This window comes from Pelmatolapia mariae, linkage group LG22 (genome assembly GCF_036321145.2).
Source record: "Pelmatolapia mariae isolate MD_Pm_ZW linkage group LG22, Pm_UMD_F_2, whole genome shotgun sequence".
NCBI lineage: Eukaryota > Metazoa > Chordata > Actinopteri > Cichliformes > Cichlidae > Pelmatolapia > Pelmatolapia mariae.
The window spans coordinates 18,318,175-18,341,661 of NC_086245.2; the positions used below are offsets into that span (position 1 = coordinate 18,318,175).

General features: G+C 40.0%; 1 protein-coding gene across 1 annotated transcript; it reads left to right on the plus strand.

The window, feature by feature from the left end:
• The first annotated feature begins 12,944 nt into the window (after positions 1 to 12,944).
• On the plus strand, positions 12,945 to 22,878 carry atp6v1c1b (ATPase H+ transporting V1 subunit C1b). Its single transcript, XM_065472131.1, has 13 exons — positions 12,945 to 13,108; positions 15,035 to 15,215; positions 15,338 to 15,405; positions 15,588 to 15,673; positions 15,799 to 15,893; positions 16,100 to 16,191; positions 16,858 to 16,956; positions 18,600 to 18,668; positions 19,724 to 19,816; positions 20,135 to 20,228; positions 20,468 to 20,565; positions 20,663 to 20,786; positions 21,986 to 22,878. Exons 2-13 carry the CDS (start codon positions 15,084 to 15,086, stop codon positions 22,082 to 22,084), a joined length of 1,149 nt encoding a protein of 382 aa, XP_065328203.1. The 5' UTR covers positions 12,945 to 13,108; positions 15,035 to 15,083; the 3' UTR covers positions 22,085 to 22,878.
• Positions 22,879 to 23,487: the final 609 nt, after the last annotated feature.

Here is a 23,487-nt window from a genome sequence, read left to right on the forward strand (position 1 = left end):
GTGGAGATAGACTGGAAAGGAGGCTGGGGAAGAGGAAAAGGTAATCAACGGCTCATGGGCGTGGCTTGAACGTTCAGTTTGACCAATTAACGCTCTGCATTCGTGAGCGCATACCAAATACGCATTTCCGAAAATTATACAGGCTGCAGTACATCTGTGATGTTTTTTCAGGTTACATAACCATAAACTTTCCAAAGAGGGCCACCCAGTAAATGAGCTCAAGAATACAACTGCTCCGTTTGTCAGGGAACAGCTCACACGCACTTCTGTGGTTGCTACAGAGCTATAGCCGCTATATTTTATATTTAGGAAAATATGTATAGGAAAATACTATGTATAGGGCATAAACGCTATGTAAAATCATAAACAGAATGTGAAAACAATATTTTCTAGAAAGTAGTAATTGTTTTTTTAAATGTCACATTTGTCAAAAGATATCAGCTATCAGCATCTGTCTAATTTCCAGAGTTAAATAGTATTGCTCAGGCGTGGCTGAAACTTTGCACCTGCTTTGTGTTTAGCTCAGCAGTTCGCTGTGAATTAACAACGAACACAACAGATTAAAATAACATATTTTCTTGATTTCTGTTGAATGCAGTATTTAAACGCTCTGTGACTGTGCCAGTAAGGGTCTGCTGTCTGCATCAAACTTGTGAGAAAAAGGAAGAAAATACCTGAACATTACCACAGCAAGTTTTTACCACATTAGTGGGGGGGAAAAAAACACAGATCAGATGAAAATAGCTATCTGTGCAGAGTGTATGCTCTTATATCTGTGGTTTTCATTTACTGATTATCTTCCAGTATTCTGTTTAGCCAAAGAGAAAACTTCTGGTATTATTAGCATTACGACTAAACACAAATGCACTGTAAAATGTAAGCAATCGTCTTTGCATATAAAAATCACATGGACAAGGCAGGAGATGTCCGACTATTAGTTATAGAATTCCAAAGTGGAATTATTTATAAACATATTATTGCAAATACAAATTATACTTATATTATAAATTTCCAAAGTACATTAAAAAACAATATGCAATAAGTATGCCGTCACTGTGGATTCTTTGCACCTGTTGGCAAATACCTTCAGATTATTTGCTATCTTTATGAAAGTCAATGGTGACGAAACAAAGCACATTAAATTTACAGTAGTATAATAGTATAATAGTGTGCTTTGGATTTCTGTTAATTGCAGCATTTCTGCCTGTAACCAACTTCAATTTGTTTGATCTTTTTCTTTCGTGTAGTGGTTTAAATACTTATCTGTAAAGAAAAGAAACTAACAGGCTGAATGGTGAACCACAGCTGAATAATATATTATCAAGTCCAAGTTATGTTTAGTCAGTTTTTTTCAGTATTTTGTATTATTTTGTATTAATTGTTGTCTGTTGTGGCTGTATTGACAGTGTGCATGTACAGATGGATGAATCCCCACTTCAGAATAAATCTAACTATGGGCTACCTGAAGCTGAACGTGAACCTGAGGCCAAACATTAGAGAATGTATGCATGGGAATAAGGCCCGCACTTGTTAAACTTGATTAAAAGGGTATCTAATTAAGTAATACCCACTCAACCTGCCCTGTCTTTAGGTAGCCACCTGAGTCTTTTCCTAAAGCTTTGCTTGGTGACTCACACTTTTATGACACTGAGAACACAAAACATGCAAACAAAACATGCTCCCCGTTTCAGTTGTACACGTTTTGGTATTGGTGCTTTTGTCACGTGAAATAAGATGTGAGAGTTTTTCAGAATGTTCTGTTCTTCGATCCTCAAGGTCTGTCACGGTCTCTCATAGCCTTATTTTAGCTGCGATAATTTCAGCTTAAAAGGGTTGTAAAATTAATTTCAACAAACACAGAGTTCAGTATGACGCTAAAGCACTGGAACACTGCAAAGATAAGTGCGGAAACACAGCCTGCAGGCACTTTAGTCGTATGACTTTCTGTTGCACCCAAACAACGTGTTGCACGTCTTCACCCGTGTGTTTGTAAACAGCGTGGAGGTCCTAGAGCTCTTATCTTTGCTTTATGACGCTGCAGTAGACACAATGTTCACAAAACAGCATGACCCAGAAATGCTTAACCAAACAACATGGAAAGTCCATCTGGAAGCACTGTAGTGATTCTATTTATGACCCTCGTCTGACTGGTCTTTTCAACTGTTTTGCACATATTGCAGAAACAGCTAAACAAATTACTGTACTTCTGACTTCTGAAAAATTACTCTAAAGCTTCTTCTAAAACTTCAAAGTCTATTTGGGCAATTTGGACAAGAAAACCATCAACTGAAGTATAAAAGTATGTGCTTCAAGTTTCATATCGGGGCCCATGGGGTCAGGAGTAAATTAGATTTAGTCACTGTCTGTAGCAAATAAATTCAAATTACCACCATAACTAACAAATATTTTCAAAGTTAACACACTTTCCATTGTGTGAAGACTGCAGTAAGAAATCTGCAGGGATGTTTCATGTGCTCACTGCAGTTTAAGTACTGTTACTAGAAATATTAAGACAGAAATGTCTGTGTATAACCCCTAGTTATACACAGACATCTATGGGTGCACTGAGATTCGTTACATGGAATGTAAATGGAGCTGGCTCCAGAGAAAAGAGGTTAAAAATATTTAACCAACTCAAAAAACTACAGGCAGATGTTGTCCTTTTACAAGAGACCCACAGACCTCTTAGAGGTTCGAATGAATTTAAAACACCTGAGTTTCCTAATGTGTTCTCAGCTTGTTATAATTCTAGACAAAGGGGAGTAGCAATTTTAATACATAAAAATATTAATTTCACAGTACTCGATACAGTTATAGATCCAGAGGGCAGATTCTTAATCATTAAACTATCTATACTTGATAAAAAGCTATGTATTGTAAGTGTATATGGTCCAAATGTTGATGATCCCTCATTCTTTCACAGTTTTTTCAGTGCACTCTCTGAACACTTAGATGGCACACTTGTTCTTGGAGGCGACCTCAACCTTGGACTAAATGAAGAAATGGATAGGCTCAATACAGCAGGAACTCAGCGTAATTGGCAGTCCACAAATATAATCAAACAGTATATGAGCGACTTTGGTCTTTGCGATGCATGGCGCTCCCTTCACCCCACCAGTAAGGAATATACTTTTTTCTCACATGTTCATCACTCCTACTCTCGTCTGGATTATTTTTTGGTCAGCAGCTCACTGCTGAGTGACATTTCAGACACTGAGATTCACCCTATAGCTGTCAGCGATCATGCTCCTGTATCTTTAACACTAATGCACAAGAATAATACTACGCCAAGTAAAAACTGGAGATTTAATACATCACTGCTTAAAGATGAAGACTTTATTAAATATTTTAAAAAAGAGTGGACTTCATATTTAGACTTTAATGACACTCCCGGAACATCAGCTTCTGTTTTATGGGAAGCAGGGAAAGCCGTGATGAGAGGTAAAATAATTTCTTTCTCATCACATAAAAAGAAAAAAGAAAACAAAAATATTCAGGAATTAGAAAAAACCATCAAATCACTAGAAGAAGCCTATGCGTCCGACCAAGATCAGGAAACATTGAACAAAATACGAAAAACAAAACTAGAATTAAATGAGATAATTGATAAAAAAACAAAATTCTTAGTACAAAGACTACGCTTACAAAATTATGAACATAGTAATAAATCCGGTCAATTTCTAGCAAACCAGCTAAAAATAAATAAAGAAAAAACAACTATATGTGCTGTTCAAGATTCATCTGGGAACACAATATATGAACCGAAACAAATAAACAACATTTTCAGGGATTTCTATAAAACGTTGTATTCACCACAAATAAACCCATCTAAAAAGGAAATTGATCAGTTTTTAGACAACATAACTCTCCCAAAATTATTAGACACTCAAGCAATGGCACTGGATTCGCCACTGACGCCAGGTGAACTCCAGGAAGCCCTGATAAATATGCCCAATAATAAGGCTCCAGGTCCAGACGGCTTTCCTGCAGAATTCTACAAAGAATTCTGGACGATTCTAGCACCAGTTTTTTACAGAACGTTGTTGGAAATCAAAGAAAATGGCAGACTTCCACCAAATATGAATTCTGCAAACATTAATCTCCTGCTAAAACCAGGCAAAGACCCTGTATATCCCTCAAGCTATCGTCCAATATCCCTTATAAATGTAGACCTTAAAATAATTTGCAAAGCTCTCTCAAAGAGACTAGAGAAAATAACCCCCCTCTTAATTCATCCTGACCAAACTGGTTTCATAAAAGGTAGGCACTCATCAACAAATACACGTAGATTACTTAATTTGATAGACTACTCATACAGTAAAAACCTTGAAACTACAATATTTTCTCTAGATGCAGAAAAAGCGTTTGACAGAGTTAACTGGAAATTTCTATTTGCAACTTTACACAAATTTGGTTTTGGATCTTCTTTCATCAACTGGTTAAAAATATTATATAATTCCCCAACAGCTTGTGTCAGAACAAATGACCAGACATCCTCCAGCTTCTGTCTCCTGAGGGGCACCAGGCAGGGATGCCCACTCTCCCCTTCACTGTTTGCAATTTTTATCGAACCACTAGCAGCAGCAATTAGACAGAATTCAGTAATTAAGGGCATAAAATGCAAGAACGTGGAACATAAAATCAGCCTTTATGCGGATGATGTGTTACTCTTTCTCCAAAATTCACAAACCAATATCTCTGGGGTGATTGAACTGATAAACTCTTTTGCAAGAATATCAGATTACTCAATTAACTGGTCAAAATCTACAGTCCTTCCGATTAATTGCTCCTTCCATAATTCCTCTTCTACTCCACTGCAATCGGGAAATATAAAATATTTAGGTATTAATGTTTCTCCCAAGCTTGCAGATCTAACTAAATTAAACCATATCCCACTTTTAAAGAAAGTAGAAGGTGATCTGGCTAGGTGGAAATGTCTACCCATATCACTCATGGGAAGGGTTGCCGCTATAAAAATGATGGTATTACCAAAAATAAATTATTTATTCTCAATGATCCCAACTAAACCGCCGCAAGATTGGTTCAGATCTCTAGATTCATATATGTCCAAATTCCTTTGGAAAAATAAGCCCCCACGTATAAGCTTAAAAACACTACAAAAGACCAAGGATAAAGGAGGATTAGAACTACCTAACTTTCAGCACTACTTCTTGGCCAACAGGCTTCAGTTTATCTCAGGATGGCAAAAACATACCCTCTTAGATGAACCTTGGCTAGATGTAGAACAAGCACTTTGCAATAATCTAGAGATTTCAGATCTACCGTTTATCAGCTCAAACATCCAACGACATGAATGCTTCAAAAGCGTCAACATCAGCTCCTCTCTGACAGCGTGGTGGGAGTTTCTGAAGTTGACAGAGTCTCCATTAATCCCATGCAAACGTACACCTATCTGGAACAACCCTGACATATTACAAAACAATAATATGATAAACTTTTCAGATTGGAGTAGTAAAGGAATCAAATATTTAGAACATATACTAGAAGGAACAGAATTTATTTCATTTGACAGACTAGTTACACAATATGGGATTAACAAGAAAAGATTTTTAGAATATCAACAAATTAAATCCATAGTAAAAAAGAGATTTAAACCGGGTCAAGTTGAACTACAAACACCACCAAGTGTGGTTCAATTTCTTACTCTTAAAACCCCCAAATTACTATCCAAAATATACAGAATGCTTTCTAAAACAGATGAATCAATATCACTTCCTATTGCAAAATGGGAAGCGGATTTATCAGTTAACTTAGACCAAAACTTCTGGTCTCAGATTTGCTTAAAAACCTTTCATTTAATTAGAAATCCCAGTCTTCAATTAATTCAATACAAAATACTACATAGAGTGCACTATACAGGTCATCGGATGTTCAAGATGGGCTTTACGTCTACCAACAACTGCTCACACTGCCAAACCAATTCACCGGACAATTATATCCACGCTCTTTGGTTCTGTCCACCAGTTCAGAAGTTTTGGCGTGAGATATGTGAAGACTTATCAAAGTGTCTGAAATGTAACATTCCAACTTCTCCTTTAGTATGTTTGTTGGGCAGCTTAGATAATGTCACTACGGAAAAGAATATAGCCCATATGGTTTTCACTGCCCTATGCATAGCCAAGAAAACAGTCCTCATGAACTGGAAAAATAAAAATAATCTTAATTCTAACCAATATAGAAATTATCTATTAGATTACATTAGTCTTGATACAGCCTCTGCCACCACATCAGATCAATTGCTCTGGGCTCCTTTGATCAGCTCCATCACCTAGTGGGGGTGGGGGGCCATAGTTTGGTCCCACCTTCACTGTTGTGATTGGTGTGGGGGTAGGGACAGGCTTAGGGCGTCGGGGGGTTCCCCAGGAGCATCTTCCTTGTGGGGCTCAACCCGGGGTAGCGGTCATGGCCAATTAGGGGCTCTGTTGGCTCTTAGGTGACGGTTTCCTCGTGGCTGCGTGCAGTGGGGCTAGGGGAGGGTCTGTGCTGACGGACGTGGGTTACTGACCTGGTAGCCTGGCTGCCCCTGGGTGGGTCCGGGATGGGCGTGAGGTTCTGGGGGCGCTCCGTCTCTGGGCTGGGGCCCTGGCCGGGCCTCAGGGGCTTGGGTCCTGGTTGGTGTGTTGCCGAGGTTGTGGGCGGGTGGGTGTATGGGGGCCCGGCCCTGGCGCGGGGTGCCGCCGGTGCATCGAGCCACCTGGGGGGCTCTTCAACTGGTGGGGGAGGTTGTCACATCTTGCAGGAGCTTTCCTCTCTTCAGGAACTCTCTCTGCAGGAGGGGGAGATACAGGAGTGGTGGAGGAAGATCTCAGCCTGGGCGTCTATTGTCTTGTGTAGTCTGGAAGATGAGTGGATGATGGGGTGGGTGCAGTTTTCTCTGTGGTGGGGTCAGGTGAATTGTCCCGGGCTCTGTGGGGCCGGGGGGCGCTGCTGCACTGGGCCCCGGTCCGGATGGGCCTGGGCCCCCTTTCCCTGGCGGGTTGCACAGCATGGGGGTGCCTACTGGGGTCAGCGGGGGAGCTGGCCCCAGGGAGGGGTCACTTGCCCCTCCCTTCCTTCCCTCCCCATCTCCAGCGGCCTCCCTCTTCCCGCTCCACCACAATCACCCACACATGCAGGGCCTTGGGGTAGGGGTGTGTCACCAGGGTGCAGAGGAGACATCCCCCCCCTCTGTCCCCTTCTGGCTGCCTCTGCCTCAATTTTATCCCACAACTTAGACATTCACATTACTCACACTCTCATTACACATACATATAGGATCTTGGAGGTGGGCACGCTACACGGATTCCAAACTACCATCAGGGTGTACACCTCACCCCTGGCGTCGTTGCCCACCTCTCAATTTTAAATACATGTAGACATTGAGGGCTAGCAGGAGGGGCTATATGCTTACCTGCTGCTCTGGCAGGTGGCTCCATGCCCTCCTGGGTTTTAAATGCACCTTAGAACACACATACATCAACAGTACATATGAGCGGGTGGAGGGAGGTTTGGAGTCTTCCTACACCCCCGTTCTCTGCGGCCTGCTGGAGCAGGGGGGCTAGGAGGAGGAGTTGGCCGTCCGACTGGGGTCTGGTGTATGGGGCCTCCCTGCTGCTGCGGAGTCGGGGCGGTCTGCTTCTCCCCACCGCAGGGAAAAGGGTTACACCACCTGAGTCTGGGTGCAGTTTCCCCCTCCAGGGGCAAGGGTACCTAGACTCGGGGCTTAGAGTACGCTTGGGGAGTGTGATTGTGTGTACAGCGTCTCTCTATGTCTGTCTCCACGTTGGGTGAGTGTTGAGCAATTGTATATGAGAGCATGAGGGTGGGAATAGATGTTTGTATCTGTGTGTGCCTGTTTGTCTGTGTCTATATGTCAGGTTGGGTATCAGACGCCACCTCTCTGAGGACATCTCAGGCCCTCCAAGGTTTGGAGGCCCATCTCCCCCCACCACTTCCCCTGCCGGTGGCGGACGCCCTCAGACATCGGTGCGTTGGTGGTTCTCTGTCTCCGGGGGTGGGCGCCCAGGTACCCACCGGCTCACTCCTTGGTGGCTGCTTATTGGGGCCTGGAGCCTGGGGCTCGCTCGGGCCACTTTGGGGATGGGGTGCCCTCGGCCTCACGGCCCGGGGCTCGGCCACTCAGGCACAGCTGGCTGCCGGCGGAGCTCACGGGCACGTCACTGCTACCCCCCCTGGCTTCTGCTCCGCGGCTGCTGAGTGACCCCTCATCTGGGACTCTCCTCAGCTCTTTCTGGGATAGTGGCGCGGCTGCCCCTCTGTTGGTCTTCCTTGGTCTCTTGTGTTCTGGGGGCCTCTGGATGTCTGGAGTCTTGATCTCCTCCATACCTGCTTCATGCCCTGGAGGTCGGGGCAGTGGCCCCCCACACCCTCTAGCAGATCATTACATGAAGGAACCTTTTAAAAACAAGCGCGTTCATGCTCACAGGTGTACACACGGGTGATCACACACACAAATTACACCCTTTTTGGCTCCTACCTCAAAGCACACTGTGCGCTGTCGATCTCACGTGCTGCACAATAATGTTTAATATTTAGTATTTACTGTCATATTCTCATATATCATTGTGATCTTGTTTATTACTCTCGTTTTCTTCTGCTTGTTTTCTTTTTTCTTTCTCAACAGGTGATCCAGGTGATCGATATATGTATTTTTTGTCTGCTTATTCTGTTGATTTTTGTTTTTTGCCCTTTTTCCCCGTCCCTCTTCTCAGGTTTTTTTCTTTCCCTCTTTCTTTCTCCACATTCTCTCCTCCAGTCAAGTCTGTCCCGTATTCAGCAAGTGAAAATAAAATAAACAATAAAAACTTGAATCAAATGGACCATTACGGCAAGGCTGGGATGGTCCATTTGGTAAAGTAAATCCGTTGGGCATCTTTCTTCGCCTTTAGACAATAATTCTGATGGCAAAAGAACCAAACGGGACAGGTTAAAAAAAAAAAAAAAAAAAAAAAAAAGACAGAAATGGCAGTATCACATTTTAAAGGGCCCGATGACTAAAATACACTCACTGGCCACTGTGTTAGGTACACTTGCTCAACTGCTCATTAACACATATATCTAATCAGCCAGTCACATGGCTGGAAATCAGTGCATTTAGGCACATAGACATGGTCAAGATGACCCACCGAAGTTTAAATTGAGCATCAGAATGGTGGGAAAAAAAGGTGATTTAAGTGACTTTGAACGTGGCATCGCTGCGGGTGTAAAATGGACTGATCTGAGTATTTCAGAAACTCTACTGGGATTTTCCAATGCAACAATCTCTGTAAGTGCAGAACAAAAAAAGAAGCATCAAGCCTGAAAAACACACATTTAGAGCAGAGGAAAAGTATACAGTCTTTACTGGACTGTGTGCAGAAAAAGAAAAAGCTAATTTCAACCTGTTTACCTTGCTTACCTTTTTACGCTGTACCTTTTTATGCCTTAACCTGCATAATTTGTGTCCACTACATTAATGTATTAGTGATTTAAAAGTTCAGTTTCTTCCTTTCTGTACCGACCTCTTGTGGTAAGATGTAATCATATAACTGCTGTGCTGTCTTACTTGTCAGTTACTGCCTTTAGGTGGCACTGAATGTCTATGAGACAGCAATCTTCAGGTATTGGTAATTTGTCAGCAACCTCTATCTCTATACAGTACACTGCATACTTAACCTTTTTGGACCTTTTTATGTTGCTAGGCATAGGCAGGATAATGGCATCACATTGAATTTTAAGTGTTAAAAATACACAGTGACTGATTTTCATGTAAACAAATAAACAAAATGTTTATTTGTTTACATTAAAATCTAAATAACCTGCTACTAAATAACCCTTTTGAAGTAACTCTCAGCAGTTATTTGGACCTGAAATAATTGGTAGACATGTTATTAACCCTATGAGAAAATTGTTACTTTTATTCAGGTACAGTGCCATCATAAGGCTACAGGAAACACTTTTATTCAAACACAATTTCTTGTCAAAATGGCTTTAAAAGAGATCTGTGGCAGTATGTCATAGCTCCGCTGTACAGAATAAAGATCAAGTGTACAGGTGTAAAGAATAAATAAGACCTAGTTATGCTTGATTTAGAGAGAAACTTGACTAGAACGAAGCTGTTGTTTAGTTAGTATATCCCCGTGCAACAAGGACCCGTACCAGCAGACAGTTTCCTGCACAACGTTTATTTGTACAAGCACTTTATACAGCATTTCACTGCAGGCTTTCCAGCCCACTCTCTCGCTCTAGATCTGTGCTAGAATAATTTGCAAGTGCACGTTAGAGAGGCCCCTTCACTGTCCACTTTTAAATCGCGTCTTAAAATTCTTTGGCTTTTAACCTCAGTGAGACTTAGTTTCTCTTGTAATGAAATTAGTTATTTAATTAATTATTTTACTTTTTCTTTTATTTGGCTTTTATTTATATCTTATGTACTTTTATTATATAGTTCCTATGTACAGCACTTTGTGTCAGCTGTGGTTGTTTTAAAGTGCTTTATAAATAAAGGTGATGATGATGATGTGGTTTTTCGCTACATTAGCAATTGTAGTGAGCAGCACTGGTACAAAGTTTGCAATGTTGTTGAGTAGAACTTTTAAAGGATTTTTCTGTTTGATTTCTGTCAGGATTGTCTGGACCATGTCATCTCTGATGCCACGGGAGAAGATGGCCTGGGTTTCTATTGATGTGATAGTTTTAGAGACTCGATCCAAAGGGATCAAGGAGCAGTTTGGAGCAATGCTCCTGCTTCTTCTCTTTAAGGATTTCAATGTAATTTCTGACCATGTTGAGGAGTTTAGGTGTTTTGTAGAATAAGTTAAAGTTAAAAAGTTAAAAGAATGATCTTTTAAACATATTTAAAGCATCACAGAAATATTGAAACACTATAGCTGGACCGTTAACAAATGTACATCAGATGTAACTCACTGAAATTTAGGAGGTATGGCCTCTGGAAATTTAAGGAGCATCCAGGCTTGAAACTCTATGTCCCTCATTTTATCAATAATGTTCACTACCCATACCTGAAACAGAAAACACATTTACAGTGCAGTTTTGTTTAGATATTATGTGAACATAATGAAAAAAAAAAACAAATCTCCAAATTACTACAGGTCTTGAGAGTTTTCTAGTCTCACCAGTTTCAGTAGAGGTTTGGCTTCTTTTTCGTCAAAATCCTCAAGTTCAAACTCCCAAAGCCTTCAAAAGAAAACAAAACAGAGGTTTTCTCTCTGCATTTACACTTTAACACAAACAGACTGTCAGGTGTGATGGGGATGGTCTGTAGGTATCACAGTAACACACTGCTCTCTGAGTGTCTCTTTGCTCTTCTCCACCAAGAGATCTCTCAGATTTTCAATAGTGATGTGTGATGGGATTTGATTCCCCTGTTGAAGTCTAAGGAACTCCATCATCATTGGAATCTAAAAATAAAAGGAGCCATTTCATCACCACCACTCTCAGGTCCTCAGATATTACCTGATATTTTATGTCAACTGTGGGTCTTACCTGAGCCCTGTAGCCTGGAAGATGCCGGCAGATCTTCACAGCCGTGTTATAAATGGGTGTATTGAACAACACCTGTCAAAGAAATAAGAAGTTCCTTATTGCTACTTAAGTCGATTCTCAGTTTGTCAGCTTAAAAACTACATCAAATTCTCCAACTTGTTGAAATGCAGTACAAGCAAAAACTGTCACATACACTGATGGGTTTGTAGACTCCTCTATTTGCTTCCATTGAAATGTTGTTGTTGTATCACAGTCGGGAATAAAAACTGTCAAATTGTGTAATGTAAAATGTCTCTGGACTGGTTGTTTGCTGCTCGTTGAGTTCAGCAGGAGGAGGTGAACCCACAGCTGGGAGCGGTTCCCTGGTGTCTTGAAGGATCTTACTTCAGGTTCAAGATCATAATTATATTCTTTCTGGTCTAAGCATCAGACAAGAGCTGGTCAGATGAATTGAGTTAGCTTTTTGAAGTTCTGCTACAGAAAGGGAACAAGGACAGCCACACCTCCACCTTTATCTGACAACACATCTTTGACGATTTGTCTTCTCAGTATCATAATAATTATATTGTCAGAATATTTTTGGTTGCTAAAAACAACTAAAAGCATAAAATTCAGTTTTCAGAATTCAGTACTGATGTCCCACATTATGAAAAGTTAGCCCAAACAGTGTACAATGGTTGTTTTTTTTCTGTTGACCAACGTAAAACTTTTCCAAAAAGCAATTAAAGAGATTAAACGAAGATATTTTGAACGGCATTTTGGAATTACCTGATTTAGCAGAGCTACTTACCCACTGTAGCTCAGTTCATGGACTTGAATTAGGGGGGACAAGAAAAGTGAATTTAACTGACTCCAATCTACTGACAGATGTCAGTAGATTGGAGACAGATGTCAGTAGAATGGTGAGATTTTACATACTGTAACTGTAATGATACTTGAAAATAGCCCAGGCGCACGGCTGCTAGGTGAGTACACAGTCTGTGCAATATGTGAATAAAAATGAATATAAGTTTTACTCCCTTTTCACCTTCAGCACCATGGAGCTGTTTTCTTTCCGTTTTTGTTTTTAATATTTTACACACACACACACACACACACACACACACACACACACACACACACACACACACACACACACGAAAAACATTTATGACTCGCACTCTCATCTCTTATTTTAAGTAGCTTAGTATAATGTATCTGTTACTTTAGCAATTTTCTCCCACTTCCCCATTAGGTTGATCTCTTTTACCATTTATTTATTACCATCAACTATTTGCTCAGTATTAGTTTGATAAGTATTTTTTTAAATATAAGATAAATTTTACTTTTAATGAATTATACTTTATGCTTAAGTCTCCTTGCTCCGGGGACAACCTGCTTAAGACACGTGCCACTGAATCTCACGAGGAGTTGATCACGTGACGCCAGCCGTTTGCGCACGCGCAGATTTCCTCCTCTGATCAGCTGACTTTGAGTGAGATGCTCTGTTGAAGGAGCCCCGTGTGTCGAAAACCCGCTGTTATCTGCGCTATGTGCAGGAAACTGCGTGTGTTTGGCTGAAATATACCGAGTGGACTGCGCGCTGAAGCCGTTAAACGCGTCGGTGAGTACCGCAGTGCTTCGGTTAGTGACGTCGTGGCACCGTGAGGCTACACTGATAAACAAGCTGCTGGCAGCAGCAAGCTAACATGAAACAGGTTTATTCTGCTGTCACTGATTTTTTCTTCTTTCCTTTCCCTGATACCGAGTCACAAATCAAAGAGCGGCGGTTTCTATTCATGTGGCGTTCTGTGTGTTTAATCAAGAGGAGGGTCGCTATTTAGCGGTCTGCATCAACAAGAAGTTGATCATATGACAGTCAGTCAGCAGACATGGAGACTTGTCTGTCTCTGCTGTGTAGCTGTGATGAAATGAGCCACTTCTGTGTGACTCTTTAAAACCAGTGGGAAATAATGAGGAAGTTCAAGATTCAGAACCAAATAAGAGTCAAAAGGGGAAGAAAGAGGATTTGTACATGACTCATTCAGTGTTAGTTTGACGTGTGTGTCTGTCTAATGCAAAGTGATCGAAAAGCACTGAGATTTGTCTTAATCAAAAGATGTGAGAACACAGTTTAAAGCAGGGTCTGTTGTGGATAGCCACACCATTAAACTGAACTCAGTTCTGTTGGATATTAATTTGATCTTTTGTATTTGATCTGTATTTCTTAAACTTCATACCGATAATGTTTGCTTACATATGAAGGTTGATCTAAAGAGAAGCAACATCTTCTGAGCGTGCCTCCTTAACTTTGAGAGAAGAATCCAGATCCAGCAGTGATACTGACTTAAAGTGCTCTGCCTGTAGTGAATTAAGAAGCTAACTGTACGTCCAGAGAAACAGAATCAACTTTTTGGGATTTTCTTACCTGGATGATTGAACATGCATTTTAACAATTTTAGTTACAACATCAACAACATGGTTCATTTTTAGCAAAGACTGCACAACACTAGGTGGCTGTAGCTCAGGAGGTAGACCAGGTGTTCTAATAATCAGAAAGCTGGATGTTTGATCTCTGACTGCTCCAGTCTGCATGCCTTAGCAAGATACTAAACCCCAAGCTTCTCTCTGATGCATTCATCAGAGTGTGAATGTCAGATAGGTTGGAAAAAGGGCTTGTGTGAATGAGGCATGTATAGAGCGCTCAAGTAAAGTAGGAAAGCACTATATAAAAGCCAATACATTTACTTTTCATTGAGCACATAGCTGCTAACTTGGTTAAAAAAGTCCTTGTTGCTTTTGCAGCTTTGTTGGCTAAATGTCAGACGTCCGTCCCCGCTATGCATCAGTCAAGTTCTTGTATTTTTCAGTGTGTTTAGTCTCATAATTGCGATTTAGACTGTAGTCCTTACACAACAATTTGCTCTCCACAAACTAAACACACAGCTTTACCTCTGACTTCAGTCCATGTCTTATTAAAAACTCTACACTCATCTTTCAGGACTAGCAAACTCACATTTCTCATAAATGTTGGTTCCAAAGGAACATTTACAGTGATGCTTGCATACCTATGTACATTAAAAAAGAAATAGCACTGGCCCTCAAAATAAAGACAGCAAATTTGTATTGCGTATTCCCACAAAATCAGAAAAAATTGTAAGCTATTATCTCATTACAGCTTATGGTGAGGAATTTATCAAAGAGTGTTTTGAGACTGAAAACGGGACAAACTGCATGATGCATACTTATTTACATTTTAATTCCAATTTCCCACCAACCTAAAATGGGCCAATTAGGAAAAACCAATGGCCTGGATATGGCTGTACATTGGGCCCAGGTCTGGTCTAAAGGTAAAAGTAAAAGGTGAAAGCCATGCATTCATATGTTAATTGAGTAAAGATGCAAAATGAATAACCTGCCTACAAAGTATTAGATAAGTATTATTATATTATCAGATTATGATTTTACTGGAGCATTTCAGGTAGTTCTGCCCATTCACTAAATCGAAAACTTAACATGAAAAAAGTAAATCTTGTTATTTCACCCTCAGTAACTTCCTTACATCAGCGGCACAGGGGACAAAATTCCTGTCAGCAGCCATGACAGAATTCTGGTTGATCTCGGCTCCTGGGGAGAAGACCTGCCAGCAGACCTGGGACAAGCTGATGGTGGCCACTACGCGCACCAACAACCTCTCCACTAACAACAAGTTCAACATCCCTGACCTCAAGGTGAAAAAAACCAAAACACAGCAGTCCTCTGTGGCTAAGGCCTCAGTGAGGAATGCATAGGTGGACACCTGCATGGCCATTATTTGCCTTTTTGCTTATGTTTTCTGGTCTACCTCTAACAGGTTGGGACTCTGGATGTCTTAGTGGGCCTGTCAGATGAGCTGGCTAAACTAGACACTTTTGTGGAAAGGTAAAGTTTACTGAAACATGACAAAGTTTTGTGTTATGTGTTTGTCAGGCAGCGGAAGAGTTGTGAGCTCAGTTTTATAAAGAGTGAATGCAACATTTAGATAGAATCATGCTAATTGCTGTTTTGTTTTTCTGCTCTCTCTGCTGGTCTGTATTCACTTCGCATCCTGAAATCGGATGCAGTGTGGTAAAGAAGGTTGCTCAGTACATGGCCGATGTTCTGGAAGACAGCCGAGACAAAGTCCAGGAGAACCTGTTGGCCAATGGAGGTAACCTCTGCTTACATAATCAGGCAGCTTCTAAGAAAAACAAGTCTATTTGCTTTACAGCTATTAAAGTATATGGAAATGGAGATTGATGCTGATGTCTTTGATCTTGTTTCTACTTGATACAGTTGACCTGGTCACCTATGTCACCAGATTTCAGTGGGATATGGCGAAATATCCGATCAAACAGTCTCTGAAAAACATCTCTGAGATCATTTCCAAGGTAAAATCAGCTCTCTTAGTACATTAATTATTAATGCCTTGTGTTGTATATCCCCATGATAAATTTGTTGTTTTGGTTGATGAGTTGAGATTTCATGTATTGTATTAAGACATTCATTGTCCCAGAGAGTACACTGACTATATCAGATTTTTCCAGCTGCACTGATCAGCGATGATGTATTCACCCATACCTGCTTGGTTTTCTAGCAAGTGACTCAGATAGACAACGACCTGAAGGCCAGAGCTTCAGCTTACAACAATCTAAAGGGAAACCTGCAGAATCTGGAGAGGAAGAATGCGTGAGTAAAACAGCCTTCATTAGCACAGACGTCTGTGGACACAGTGGACGAGTAGCTGTTGTTGTTGTGCTTGTTTCAAGTCTGCTTGGAGTCCATCTGTGCATGGTTGAAGAGTTGTGTGTGATTACAAGGAATTTAAGGGCACATAGTCATCTGCACTGAGCCTTGTAATGAAATGTGTGTCCCTCAGACCAGAGCGCACCCCTGCATAAATATGGGCCTATGTTGGCCCAGCGCGCTCATGCAAAAGAGATTATTCATCTCACAAGAGTCACTTTTGGTTAAGTGAAAGTTAACAACAAAAACCATGCTTTTTTTCATTCATTGTGTTTCCATATATTTGCAAATTGATATTGTGGAATTGGGTGCTCTGCATTACGAGCTTTCACACATGGACACTATATTTATTTATTTTTTTAAAAAAGCTGGATTTAGAGTTGCACTGAAAATTTGTATGTTATGTGCATTTTTGTCACATGTATAGGATTTTTTTCTCATCACTGTAGAGTAAAACAATGTTTTAGGTTGTTGCCTGAGCATAATGTGAAAACATCTTCCTTTTCAGCATAGCTTCAATAATGTTAACAATACTGTTTGTATGTAACTTTATTCAACATCTTCTCTGTTTTCATGTGCTCTCTGTATATGCATGTGTCTTTCTTCTAGGGGGAGCTTGATGACCAGAAGTCTGGCTGACATAGTGAAGAAAGAGGACTTTGTGCTGGACTCAGAGTACCTGATTACCATGCTGGTGGTCGTCCCAAAGTAAGTGCACCAGCATCATTGTATGCAGTGTGTGTGTCTTGTGAATACTTATTTCTTGAGCGCTTGTATTCATGGTACAATCCCAGTTCCGAAAATGTTGGGACGCTGTGTCAAATGTGAATAAAAACAGAATGCAATGATTTGTAAATCTCAGAATTCCCACATTTTATTCACAGTAGAACACAGAAAACATCAAATGTTTAAACTATGAAAATGTACCATTTTAATATAAAATAAGTCATTTTAAATTTGATGCCAACAAGTGTCAAAAACAAGGCCATGTCTAAAAAAAGACAAAAAAAACAAACTACTGTGTCGCATGACCTTGACAAGGAGGCATGTCAAAGGATATTGTGTCCATGTTGTGCAAGGCCAATATACCCATAACTCAGAGCAAAAAAAAAGTTCAAGGTGAACTGAGGCCAAAACAACAAATAAAACCAGTTACCTTTTAAGGAACACTGCTACCTAATCCCTACGTGAAGCAAAACCAAACAAAAGGTGTGCTAAACTCAACTCACTAACAAACCAGAAACGAAGAGGGAGTTCAGCCCTTCTGCTTTAGTAATACACACACACAGTGAGTGAGTTAAGCTATATACAAAATATAAATACCAGCTAACAGTCACAGGGTCTAGCAGAACTAATGTGTCTCCACAAAAAACATGCACAAAACTATCAAAGGTTTGGAGGCCGAGGACAGGACCAGAACGCTGCTGCTGTCATTTCTGCTAGGAAAGTACTGCTGGGAGTAGGATTTTTATGTTATTTTATTTTTTGAAATATCAGATAGGGACCAATCAGCAGCTGGCATGTCACCTGGCCCAGCCATGGATTCAGCCAATCAGGAGGAGACCTGCAAAGAGCGGCTCAACGATCCTCAGAGGTTGAGAGGTCACTCTCTTATATATAAAGCAGTGCCGAGAAACAACACTAACCATGTTCACGTGTGGAGTCTTTGCATTTGTAGATGGCGCAATAAACTGTTTTCACAGATGGTGATTTCTGGAAGTGTCCCTGAGCCCACGCAGTGATTTTAATGACAGAATCGCATGTTTTTAATGCAGTGCTGCCTGAGACACTGAAGATCACGTGCATCCAATACTGATTTTCAACCTTTTTGCTTGCGCACAGAGATTTCTCTTCTTTCAGTCATTGTTGATATTATGTATTGCAGTTGATATGTCTAAAGGAAGTCTTCACAATTGTATGTTGAGAAAACAGGGTTTTTTTTTACCACCACTTACATTTAATTTTCCAGCCGTTTGTTGCCTTTTTTTGAGATGTTTTGATGCCATCAACCTGAAAATTAGCTCATATTTTAATTAAATGGTCCATTTTGTCATTGTAAACATTTGATATGTTTTGCATGACCTACTGTAAATTGTGGGGTTTATGAGATTTGCATAATAATTGCATAAGGTTTTTATTTATATTTTACACAGGGCTCCAACGTTTTTGGAATCTGGGTTGTAGACAGTGTGAAGAAGTTTTGTGATCATTAATTTATGAGCAAGTAATTTCATAACTGTACAGAATTTGGCTGTGGAAATGGTTAAATTATTAATTTTGGTCTGAGAATGTTTTTTATCAAAATAAAATAAAAGTCAGAGATGTTATTTTCTCATTTCCACCCTCATCAGGACGAGCTACGCTGACTGGCAGAAGACATACGAAACACTGGCTGAAATGGTCGTACCACGCTCCACCAAGTAAGTCCTCTCTAGAAGCTGCTAAATACAAAAGGTACAAGAAAGGTTTGCTTTTTTAATATATTTGTGCATGTCATGAATTGCACATGGCTGCTCCATGTTATTATGATAGCAGTTGAGGTAGACCAGAATTTTCACTTCCTGTGTCTTCTTCTGAGTTTAGCTTTGTGCTTGACTCTGATTAAAACTGGAACCATTTCATGTGTGAACTGTGAAAAACGATTTGATCCGTATTAGAATAGAAGATGTTACGTGGTTGACCTGTAGAAGACAATTGACCCTGTGTCAACATGGCCAGGTGATTTAGGACATTGTGTTTAGACTTTCTGGGCAAATGTGACCTCAACATCCTGATGATCCAAATCTGGAGCTGTCTCAGCAGGAAAACAGACACATTCTGTATGGTTTGCATAGTTTGATTAAACAGAGTTTATTCTTAGCTGAAAATATTCTCCAGTGTTCATTTCTATGGATACCAGTGAGGGATGTTTCACTTTATAGTATAATTATAGTTCTAGTAAATCCAACTTAACAGGTATCACCAGTTCTTTCTTTTTTTTAAAACTCCTCTAAACTGGTGGTAAGACAAGCCAAAGTGTATCAGTTTTTTCCCAACCTTCTCAGTGTCTGGTTTAACATGAATTTCTGTATTTTTCTCACTTCAGTCATTTTTATTTCTGACAAAATGAACAGTTTTTATTAAAGTGTAGTCCAACTTAACTGAGTGCAAACGTGTGGACTGTTGTACTATTACAGGTATTTTAAACAGTCCAATTTGCAAAGTTGCAAAAGTCACCAGCTGAAGAATTGGAAAGTAAATTACTGTTAAATAAAAGAAACTTTTGTTTTATTGAAATATATTATTTTTATGCTAAAAAGTTTGATTTGCATTTGAAATGTATTTTTATTAGATTACATAATGTTTATTTTATGATCAAATATAAATGTATTGCGTCTCTGTGTGGTTGCATTGTTGCTCCACAAAATGTCACAATTCTCTGCTGTATTGATATTTATTTTCCCACACCTCTTGTGCATTCTGTCCTCATCTCCAGGCTGCTGTTTGAAGACGGCGACAGCGGTCTGTTCAGTGTCACCCTCTTCAGGAAAGCTGTAGATGACTTTAAACACAAGGCTAGAGAAAACAAGTAAACTATTCCACTTCTGTTTACTCAAAAGAATATGAGCTTTTCAGAGTTAATGTCTAAAGCTTATGTCGGGTGTTGCACTTGATACACTCCAGCCAATCCAGCTTTGTGTTTTTTCTGAGTGACAAATGTTTCCTTTAGTTATAAATGCTCCATAAATAGATAAGTGGCTCATGAGGATTGAAGTAGGCTGCGGTTGTGCACGACTGTGTGTGCTAAACATATTTTGAGGACGTGTGTGTGTGTGTAGTAGGTGCTTGATTATACTCATCTCTCTGAAAGCTGATAGCCATCTCTCTGCTGTGTGTCCTGGCTCAGGTTTACAGTGCGAGACTTCCAGTACAATGAGGAGGAGATGAAGGCAGACAAAGAAGAGATGACACGCTTGTCCACCGACAAGAAGAAACAGTTTGTATGCCTGCTGCTTACTTCACTAACAATGCTTCTGACTGTGTAGTTAGTGGAGCTCGCTCTGTACAGAAAGAATTGCTTTTGTAGTACATCTGTACATCCTTTTGCAACTGCTGTTTGTAGTTTTAGTTAACTAGTAATCAGAAAGTAAGCATGCTGTTTCATTTTCATATTGCTGTGGTATTTATCACCCTTTTAAGAATGGTAAAAATTGATGATATGTTGTTGCATTCAATCTAGGGCCCTTTGGTACGATGGCTGAAGGTGAATTTCAGTGAGGCCTTCATCGCGTGGATTCACATAAAAGCTCTACGCGTGTTTGTGGAGTCTGTGCTCAGGTGAGATGTCATGCAGGAGATTATGACTTTATTAATGTACAGATGTGCGTCCTTTACCATCAGGCTCTCGAATTCATGGTTACCTTGTATTTCATAGATATGGACTGCCAGTCAACTTCCAGGCTATGCTGCTTCAGCCCAACAAGAAGAACATGAAGAAACTCAGAGAGGTGCTGTACGACCTGTACAAGCACCTGGACAGCAGTGCTGCAATCATTGATGTGAGTCTCAGCAGCACATTTGTTCTTTACTTACTTGTTGTTGGTTTTTTTTTTGGCAGTGTTAAATGAAGTAATCTGAGGACTGTGTTATACAGTAAAGTACAAATCCACCACCGATTATGGCGTCGAGTCTAAATGACCTTTATACTAAAAACACAGACTGGATAAAGGATAAATGCAGCCACCATGAGGTCACCAGTTTGTTTGTAGACCCCTAAAAATGCAGTTTTAACCTTAAGACAATTTTGACCTCACTCAGACAGGCCTAGAGGCCAGTTCATGACCCCCTGGCAACCATTTGTTCATCTTCATAGTAAAAGTTGTGCCTTAGCACTGCAACCTTTGAAGGGTGACTGGTTTCCATTTCCAGTTTGTGTCACAGTTGTTTTTGGAGTGGCTAAAGGAGGTAGAGCAGGTCAGCTACTAATCTTAAGGTTGGTAGTTTGATCCCGGGCTACTCCAGTCTACAAGCCAAAATATCGTTGGGTAAGGTACTGAAACCCAATTCATTCATCCCAGTGTGAATGTGCGTGTGAGTAGGTAAATGAGATGTGTTGTATAAAGCACTTTTGAGTGCTCGCGTAGAGTAGAAAAGAGCATCCATGCTTCCATGCTAGCCGCAGGTGACTGCAGCAACCGCTTGCCAACTGGTTGGGGAATGCACATTTTTCCCAGCGGCCTTCGGTTGCGTGGTGGAGGAGGGATAACTGACTAATCACTGACCTGTCTCTAGGCCTGCATGATGCATTCATTAGTACTAGTTAACTGGTTTCAAAGTAAATGCCGGCAACAACTTGCCAAGGGGCAAAGGGTTGCTGATTGGTCTTTAGGACTGTGTGACTGAGGCATTGGGTGGGTGAGTGAATCATGACTCATTAATGGGAAAATTGGGCAATGGAGACAAATGTTTTTTGTCCAAGTAACATGGGAATTATTATTATTTTTTTTAAAATAGAATGGAGATTGACTCACTTTCAAGGGCACCCTTAAGTGGTCACTAGAGGAACTGCAGGGTTTTTTTGTGGTTTTTTGTTTTCTTTCATTTTTCAGTTCTAGAGATTCCTGCTGGGCCACAAGACACACAGACAGCATATTGTAATAATTAAACTAAGGCACAGATCTGTGAAAAAATATTTTTCCAAAGGGAACGATAATGTATTGTCATATTCTCTTGTATAATTACTGTTCTCTGCCTTCAGGCCTCCATGGACATCCCAGGGCTGAACTTGAGCCAGCAAGAGTACTATCCCTATGTTTACTACAAGATCGACTGCAACCTGCTGGATTTCAAGGTCTAGATACATTATCATCATGTGCAGGAGTGTTCTGATGTGACACTTTCACATCCACAAACCTTAAATTATTTTTACTCTAGACTTTTTTTTGTGTTCTTCCTTCCTTTCCTGTGTTTTATGTTCCTAGTACATTCCTGGGTCTCCTCCCTTATAAGTTGTTAGGAATCAGAGTGCTGATTAGCGACTATACTTAGGATCTGTTTTAGAGGTAAACTGGTCTCTAATCACAACTTCTGTTCCAACATACTTAAATGAGGGCTAACTTTTTTTGGCGTTTTCTGTTTGTACCACACTACTTAAGTAAACAGCTTCCTCCATCTCAATAGTTGGTATTCCCTCATTGCTTCAAATGCTATGTAAACTACAGTGTTTTTACTGTCACTACTTCCATACCCTACTTGTTAAAATGAACATGAAAGGTATATGTGGGGTAAGTGGGAATAAAAATAAATAAATAAATAAATCAGTGTGTGTGTTAACTACAGTATTTATTTCAAGCCTCCAAAATCAGTGAATATGTTTGTTCAGTTTTTAAAAAGTGACGTGTTTATAGCTCCATGTAAGGAATGCCTGTTTATAAGTAGATGTTGACAGTTGTTTCTGCTTCTCAAGCTAAAACCTGTGAAACACTGAAACTGGTCATTTTATGGTACAAAGAAGCAATATGTTCGCTGATCTTATGCTCCTGTGATTTCTGTATATCAAGCCGTTTGAGAACAATGAATAATGTGTATATGTGCAAATACTGTATTGTCAGTATATCTATAAATTAAAACATATTTAAATAAATGTGAAATTAAATACTCTATGAAAGATCCTTGACTTTGGCTTTTTATGCTGTGTAAACCTGCTCAATAATGGGGGGGGAAAGAAGATAAAGGCTAAGTTGTTAAGGGGTGTAATGATTTATGAGGAAATGGCATCTCTCTGAAATAAAGATGTGGTTTTAGGTACTACAAGGATCATTTTAAGGTTACTGTTGATACAAGATATACTTTTTGTTAGTGTATCTTAAAGATAAAACATACACTAATCAGTTAGAGACAAAAACAACCATGTGCAAAATGACCAGACTCTTCAAAGAGATGCAAAACAAAGATAAATGAATGCAAATTGATTCCAGTGACAATGCTGAGGGATATCAGGAGAGTGTAAGGTTTTGTCTTGCATGCTCATTCCAAAGTGCATCTTATATTTCTCTTTGTGCATGTATATGCACGTGTTTTTACACAAAGATGCACATCAAGTTCATAATGGTTCAAATGTTTGTTTTTTCTCATTATTTAGCTTTTTGTGTCTTTTATAAAAAAAAAACCTACTCTACATATTCAGTGTTTCTTAATAAGATGGAGCCCATTATTCATTTTCTGTTACCAAACACAGCTATCCATCCACACACACATTTT